Source organism: Drosophila miranda (assembly GCF_003369915.1).
Source record: "Drosophila miranda strain MSH22 chromosome Y unlocalized genomic scaffold, D.miranda_PacBio2.1 Contig_Y2_pilon, whole genome shotgun sequence".
Taxonomy (NCBI): domain Eukaryota; kingdom Metazoa; phylum Arthropoda; class Insecta; order Diptera; family Drosophilidae; genus Drosophila; species Drosophila miranda.
This window is the reverse complement of record NW_022881614.1, coordinates 6,106,049-6,114,300: the sequence shown is the minus strand read 5'-3', so window position 1 is coordinate 6,114,300 and position 8,252 is coordinate 6,106,049. Positions and strand designations below refer to the sequence as shown.

The following is an 8,252-nucleotide window of genomic DNA, read 5'->3' as shown; positions in this document are numbered from 1 at the left end:
CTATAGAACCGCAGCAATTGTTGCCGTTTTGCTCGGGTTTCATTCGCAGACAAGGCCTTAAGGAAGCCTCACCTGAGGCACCTGCAGGCAACAAGCAGCGAAGACAGAAATCGAACAAAGAAGTCACAAATCATCTTCAGGAAAAGAAGGAGAAAGTAGAGGAGAAAAAGGAAAAGACGGTGGACAGGCATTCTGCTGCATAGCTCGTATTTCAACTTTGCCATTCGATGGCAATAATTTTACCATTCACCCACCACGACCTCTGCCTCCGGCGGGAATTGCATTCCTTCTATTTCTTTGACGTGGCCAAGACAATCTTCTCGGAGGCAGTCTCCTTTTGTTTGCTCTCCTCTCCTCCTCCTCGTCTAGAGTTTCTGCTGTGATTTGTGAATAATATAGTAGATCCTAGGTAATAAAAGGAATTTCATACTCGTGGAGATGGATAGCTAAATAACCTTTCAGCTCGTTTGCTCTTCTGATGCTTAAAGCACAGTTAATCCAGGGCAATTAACGGTTGTGTGTTCGCCAATTCACGTGGCATGCCTCTCTCTGTCAATCAGGTTTGTGGAAGCATTTAAAAGCGCTTAAATAATTGATTTGCTTGGTCGCCACACCGCAATCAGGATGAGTTAATTAATGTTTAACACGCCACAATCATAACTAATTTAGTTTGGAATTAAGGGGAGTAGTCGGCGCGCCTGTCCGCCCCGTCCCCCGCCCCTTTTTATACACGATACTCAAAATGAGTATTGGGGTATATTAGATTTGTGGTAAAAGTGGATGTGTGTAACGTCCAGAAGGAATCGTTTCCGACCCCATAAAGTATATATATTCTTGATCAGCATCAATAGCCGAGTCGATTGAGCCCTGTCTGTCTGTCCGTCTTGTCCGTCTGTCCGTCCGTCCGTCCGTCCGTCTGTCCGTCCCCTTCAGCGCCTAGTGCTCAAAGACTATAAGAGCTAGAGCAACGATGTTTTGGATCCAGACTTCTGTGATATGTCACTGCTACAAAAATATTTCAAAACTTCACCCCGCCCACTTCCGCCCCCACAAAGGACGAAAATCTGTGGCATCCACATTTTTAAAGATACGTTAAAACTCTACGCAGAATCGTAGAGGATGACTATATGTTCTAGAGTGTAAAATCTCAACCAGATCGTATAATTATTATAGCCAGAATCAAGAAAACAATTTCATTCTTTCTCGCTCTGTCTCTCTCTAACACACAGGTTTCATGGTCGGTTTTGTCAATTGCAAAATATGAGTTCAAGGATCTCAGAACCTATAAGAGCCAGAGCAACCAAATTTGGTATCCACACTTCTGTGATATCTGACCTTGACCGTTTCGTGTCCAAATTTCGCCACACCCCCTTCCGCCCCGCAAAGGACGAAAATCTGGGGCATCCACAAATCTCAGAGACAATTAAGGCTAGAGTAACCAAATTTGGTATCCGCACTTCTGTTAGATCTCACTATAAAACGTGTATCTCAAAATTTCGCCCCACCCCCTTCCGCCCACACAAAGGACGAAAATCTGTTGCATCCACAATATTGCACATTCGAGAAAACTAAAAACGCAGAATCATAGATAATGACCATATCTATCAGATTGCTGAATCTGGATCAGATCGGATCGTTTTTGTAGCCAAAAGCAAGAAATCAATTTGCAGTGGCCACGCAGCGCCCGACGTCACGCTCAGACTGATTTTCTGTCTCTCTCGCACGCACTCTTTGTCGTGTCGTTTAATATTAGCGGCGTCTGCCGGAGGAGAGCCATACTGACTTAGTATCGGGTATAACCGTAGAGTTGCGGTGTCCGCAGCAACTCACAACGTTCCCCCTCGTTTTCAGCTGGAATCTCTTCCTTTGGGTTCGCCCGTTCGCATGTTCGTTCTGCACACGCAATAATTGCCGCCATCCGAACTCGAGCTTCATTTAGTGCCACATTCGGTGGCGGCTTCTCAAAACTCACCACACCCCGACACGAGCCCCTAGTACGAGCCAGAGAACGAACCGACTCGACGGTCACGAATCATCTTCGTTCTCGTCCATGTGGGTCTGTGGAGCATCGTGCCATTGTGTGCTGATGGGGCAGGGGGGTAAAAGTGAAAGCCGTACCTCTGACTGCTGCTATTGAGGCAGGTTAGTGTTCTCTCTTTGTCTCTCTCTCTCTCTCTCTTCCTCTTTGTGTGTTTCCACTTCCATCGATTTTTCTGATTAGCCTGGAAGCGGCAATTCTTGTTGTGATAAGCCGCTCTGTGGAAAGAAAACTGTTGCGTGCATTTTCAGTGTCATGTCCTGTGGGAACAACCGGAGGCAGCTGCAACTACCTCCAATGCAAAGTTTCATTGATTAACATTTTTATCATACATTAAGGAATTTAGATATATAACTGCTGTATTCGATATTTTTCGATATCTTCCAGGTCCTGCGCAGAACGAAGCAGAATACTTCAGTTCGCCAGCTGTTGAGCGGCGTCCGGCATTCGTGTGGTGAGTTTTTCCTCGATCATAAGAATCACTGATAAGAACGCATACAGCAGGTGCAGCAGCAGCTCTCTTGAACAACAAAAACAACACGTACGCGTCTCATAAGATGAAGAAAACTGAGGAAGAACGTCATCATCATAGTTTCTTGTTTCCACTCTCCCAGGAAAATGGTGATGAGGGGTGTCTAATGGGTGTTTAGGGCGATTGGAGGCGACTCACGAGTGCCAAGCCACAAAATGCGCAACGCTGTAGACGCAATTAATGCGCAACGTTTTACAATTAGTGAAACTACCTCAATTATGCAGCTGCAGTCCCATCCACCAACCTGCATCCACCACCTCCGGTCTTCCATCCCACGGCAGGGGCTGCCCCAGCCCCAGCCCCAGCATGCACCGTCCCTCGCCAGCCTCCGCAGTCGTTTGGGGAGCAGCTTTTAATAGGAAATTCATGGCCGCTGTGCACCTTTTCTCGCCCCCATTCTCGTGGTTGCGGGTTGCATGGATGGGGCTTTTTTTTTGGTGACAGGGGGCAGCCTTTTAATTATGATAATTACATTGTTGTCGTTCTTGCTCGCTGACAGCGGCAGCAGCAGCAGCAGCTGCGTTGTGTTAGACAAACAACGCGTTCCGTTCCGTTCCTCCGATATGAAACTGGCTTTTGTGCAACCGGCCGCTTGAATAGATGGGAAAGAGGGGAGCATCGTCATGCATCATTTTATGCCACTCGACTCTCGGGCAGAGATGGTTGGGAATGTGTTTCCGCTACAAATGGAGGGCTTCGCATACGAGGGATTTAGCGGTGGGATCTGCCCTGCACATCCGTTCCGTCGTAATTGGGTTAGGGCTTAAACAATCCGTATGAAAAATATTGTTGTGCACAGTATTTTTTGTATCCATGTGGCAGTGTCAGCGTAGATGCCACATGCAACTATTAAGACATTAGATTGGTCGGGGACGAGGACTGGTGACTGGCTCACAGCCATGAATTACTATACGCACGCTCTGGCTCTGTAATGGAGTGCCTTTTTTTATTTTTAGGCCTGTTTTATGCATATGTGTGTGTGCCATTTCAACGTGCAACAATTTATGGTGCGCTGTCAGCAATATGGCAACATGTTTTTTTGGTGGCCTGCGTGGGCTTGCTAATTGCTGCACCATCCACACATCACTCGATGGAGCGAGAGAGAATATAAAGCAAGCGAATAATTTGATCCCAGTTGTGGCAGTGTGGCAAGTGCCTGGGAGTCAGCCATAAATTCTGTAGCCTACTTTTCAGCGAAAATTTTGATGTTGCAAAAACCGCTGACAGAAGCAGCAGGAGCCGCCGCTAAACGAATCATTCCGATTTTGTGTCAGTTTCATTTATTATGAAAGGCATCAGCATCAGAAATGAGGGACGAGAAGCCCCCTCTGAAAACTATAAAATAATGTGACATTTCATTTGCATTCGGTGCCATTTGCAGCTTTTTGTTAGAGCTATAGCGAATTTTTGGCCATCAAAGAGGGAAATAGTTTTAAATGTTGGAAAAATAGTAACTCTGGTAGCCATTTGTCAGAGGGAATTTTAAATGGGATTCCGCTCGCTGGGAATCCAAAACTCAAGCGGCAGGTGGCACCGGTGATAATTTGTAATTGATACGACCACGCGACCATAATTACATAATTAGAGAAAGGCCAGTAGCGAGGACAGACGCCTGTTGGGTAGGTGTGTGCACATCCATATGTGTATAAAAACAAGCATAATCCGAAAGGAACATTTAGAAAGCAAAGAGCAGCCATGCCAAAGGAAGGCATCGACAGTTTGAGCTTCATCAAAAGCCACTGGACAGCATGGTGGATACTCGGAGTGGCCCACAAGCGAGTTCAGTCCTGGCGTAGCCTCTACGTCTGCCTCAGTGTTCTGGCCAATGTGATGGTCACAGTCGGCTATCCGCTCCACTTGGCCCTGTCGCTCTTTCGCAACCGCACCCTCACCGAGGACATCCTCAATCTAACGACCTTTGTGACGTGTCTCGCCTGCTCCGCCAAGTGTCTCATCTACGCCTACAATATCGACAAGGTGGCACGGATGGAGCAGCTCCTGCGGCTGCTGGATGAGTGAGTGCGTGGGAAAAAGTAGCGTGCAATCTACGGCAATGTGAAGCTCCAACTCCAAGTCCTGTATGTCTTCATTGGCATCTACATGCCGTGTGGTCTCTTTGCCGAGCTGTCGTTCCTGTATAAGGAGCAGCGGGGCCTTATGTACCCCGCCTATTTCCCATTCGATTGGTTAACCTCCACGAGGAACTACTACATGGCCAATGTCTACCAGATTGTTGGCATCTCCTTTCAACTCTTGCAGAACTATGTCAGTGATTGCTTTCCGGCGGTGGTGCTCTGCCTAATCTCGTCTCACGTGAAGATGCTCTACTCCCGCTTCGAGGAGATTGGCAGGGATCCATCCATTGATGCAGAGAAGCAGCTGGAGGACTGCATCACCGATCACAAGCGCTTGCTCGAGTGGGTACCAACCGAAAGGACTATTACCACTTTCTCATTCTCCTTGCTTTTACAGACTCTTCAGGTGCATTGAGAGACTCATGTCGGTGCCAATGTTCATCCAATTCACGGTCACCGCTCTGAATGTCTGCATCAGCATTGCGGCTCTCGTGTTTTATGTAAGCGAGCCCATGGCTCGAATGTATCTCATCTTCTATGCCCTCGCTATGCCCCTCCAGATTTTCCTCTCCTGCTACTTTGGCACCGACAACGAGTTCTGGTTTGGACGCCTCCACTACGCCGCCTTCAGCTGCGATTGGCCACAGCAGGAGCTTCAAGCGGAAGATGATGTTCTTTGTGGAGCGATCGCTAAAGCAGAGCACAGCGATTGCCGGTGGCATGTTACGCATTCATTTGGACACATTCTTCTCGACCCTTAAAATGGGATACTCCCTGTTCACGATCATTATACGAATAAGAAAGTAGGTCGATAATTGATTTAAAATTTGTTTTGACTAGTCCCCTTGAATGCAAATTTCAATCGATTAAAGGTCGCCAGAGCTATATTATTTGGTGACTGACATGTGGAAAGCCGCAGGTGCAGGATAAAGAACCATTAAGGACAATTACCTTCCCAGAAAGACATTTCGCCGTATAAGCCAGAAACCTCGGAAAGGCGTCTGATTGTCGATCTAAAAATTGATACTATTTATTTAAAATGTTGCCCTGTGGTGGCAGAAATAGAAGTTATGTTCGGTTCAGTCCAGAGCCAACTGGTTTGGGATACCCTTCTCCGTCTACTTGTGTGAACTCACATTGCCGTCCGCGCATGGGCGATGTCTTCTTGGCTTTTGATGCACTACGCTGCTGTTGCTGCTGCCCCTGGGGAGGACGGCGTGCAGTGCTGCGGGACCTGGTGGCGGTTCCATTGCCCCTTCCTAGTGAAGTCTTCTTAAGACCTTCGCTGCCTACACTTCCTCCGCCGCCACCCACGACGCGCTGGAATGCAACTCCTGTGAACACTGGCTCTGGGGTTCTGCAGTTGTTGCTTTTTTGGGCGGTGGATGCAGACCTGGCTGCTGGAAGCTTGCTAATGTTCAGGTTGGTTTTGCGAGGTGGCATCTGGCCGCATCGCCCCGTGCTTGCAGCACTAGTCCCGGACAGTGACTTCGACTCGTGCTCAGAGTTCTTGAGAACCCCTTGGCCTGTCCCAAAAAGGCACTTGAGGAGAGGGTGACTGGGGGTGTAGCTGTCCGCCATAGGTACAAGATAGGCCGAATCAGCGCCACTTGTGGTAGCCATGCTATTGCTAATGGGCTCATGGCCTGTGAGCTGCTGGCCAGGTGCTGCTGCAGAGACCGGGTACTGGTATGCTCCGACAGCGGTGCGAACGGCAGCTCTATTTCCGCGCAAATCTGTTTGATGAGGAACTTCTGCTGGCGATCAAACTCTACTTGCATACGCAGTCTCTCGTCATACTGGTACTGAACCAGCTTGTTGAATCGATCCTTGTTGGCCTGGAGGTAGTTTCTCAGCTTGTCCACTTCGTTGGGGCCACAGCCATCTTGTTCACCTCGTTCAAAGCGCGCTCGATCATGAGGTCGATTTCTTGGTCCAAAGTGGGGTTTGGCTGCTCCAAGTGCTGAGCTTCTTCCATCTGGTGGCAGCCGCTGTGGGCCTCCACCTCCGCATCCGCCTTGCGCTGCATGTGCTCCACCAGCACCTGGGACGGCTCAACGGTACAGCAACCAGCACCGATTCTGTCGGAGTTCAATTCGACCATATTGATCGACGGAGTCAGTGGGGTTGTGGCACTATTCTCCTGTATTTCCGCGCCCAGCCATACGGAAGTGGCCGGCTCGGTAGACACGGATGGTGGAAGGCATGTCCGCTCAAAGAGCAGGATACGATCTTTAATACTATTCAACCTGGGCTGCGAGACTGTCAGCAGGGAACAGTCAACAGACTCGGGAGCCACCGTCTCAAGCTCCGTATTCTGAGGGATGGGCGGGTTCACCTGAATGGTGTGTATATTGGTATCCTTGGCATCCGCCATTTCAGGCTCGGGAGACTGGTTGGAGCTTGTTGGTAGCTCGAAGATGTACGTTTCGGTCTGCTGCAGATTCAACTGCGGCAGACCCCGCCGTCTGGCCACGGAGATGTAATTGCCAATGTTTTCACTCCTGTCTTGGCCCGCCACGACTCTGACCGGTTCCAATTTATTTTCCAGGTGAAGATCCGTAGCGATATGCAACCTAAAGCCAATGCTGCTGCTAGAACCCGATCCAGAGGGTGCGTCCATAGTGATACCGGATATATCGGTCGTCTCAAATGGGATCGTGGCTGTGGTTTCAGTCTCCTCCTGGCTCTGCGTCTGGCTCTGTTCGACCTCTGCCCAAAACTTCTCCATTGTCTTGCTGGAAAATTAGCTACAAATGTTTGCTACCTAAATTTTGAGAGAGACTTTCAAACCGACTCCGGAACGAAGGCAAATCAATTCAAACAAAAACCAAAGATATCCACTTGGTTCAGTTGCTACTAGATGGAAGGATCCATGTTAGACAGTTCATACGAAATGGCTGCCTTGCAAAACGTAAATCAACAAAAAGTAGGGTAAACATTAGTGGACATCGATTATTGATAATTGATTTGGGCCTTGGCTCTTCGGAATGTGACGAAGCATAGCCGAAGAACACGATTTGCTGGACCTGCTGGTGTCTGGACTGAAAAGGAGTAGATTTTAATTGAATCACAGTATCTCTGGGAAATTTCCATAAGACAAGCAGCAGTAGCAGCAAATAAGTCAATTGCTCTCGCTGGATAACAAGACTTGACCGCAATGCCCTTTCTCGCTTATTTATTTGCACAAGCGATAAGACATTAAAAGACTTCGCTCTTCCCTTCCGGAATCCAAAGTGGGAGCTGAAGTCCGTAATGCGCTTAAGTCCGGCACAAAGTCCGTGTTGAATCTGCAAAGTGAACATTGTAAAACGGATAGCGGAAAAGGCAAAGAAGAAGGCAGAAGGGATGGGATGGGAGGCGAACCCAAAAAAGGAGCTTCCAGCAACAATTTATAGCTGGAAAAAACTAAAGATTGAGACCCTGGGATGGGACTTCATTCTCCCAGCGAATGTGATTGTTTCAATCGATGACCAATTTGATGACCATGTTACGCCATCGTAACGTTACCGTCCATTGGACATACTAAAAAGTTGATTTGAATTTATTACAAAACGCATTTACTTTACTTTCCATCCTGATTTCCCAGGCCAGGCAGGTAGCCACA

At 48.2% G+C, this 8,252-nt stretch overlaps 1 protein-coding gene and 1 pseudogene across 1 annotated transcript; one reads left to right on the top strand and one right to left on the bottom strand.

Annotated features, from left to right (window-relative positions):
- Positions 1 to 4,265: 4,265 nt before the first annotated feature.
- Positions 4,266 to 5,634, top strand: LOC117192710 (annotated as a pseudogene).
- A 429-nt stretch (positions 5,635 to 6,063) lies between these two features.
- On the bottom strand, positions 6,064 to 7,376 carry LOC117192939. Its single transcript, XM_033397668.1, has 2 exons — positions 6,540 to 7,376; positions 6,064 to 6,483 (listed from the first exon to the last, which is right to left on the bottom strand). Exons 1-2 carry the CDS (start codon positions 7,374 to 7,376, stop codon positions 6,064 to 6,066), a joined length of 1,257 nt encoding a protein of 418 aa, XP_033253559.1.
- Positions 7,377 to 8,252: the final 876 nt, after the last annotated feature.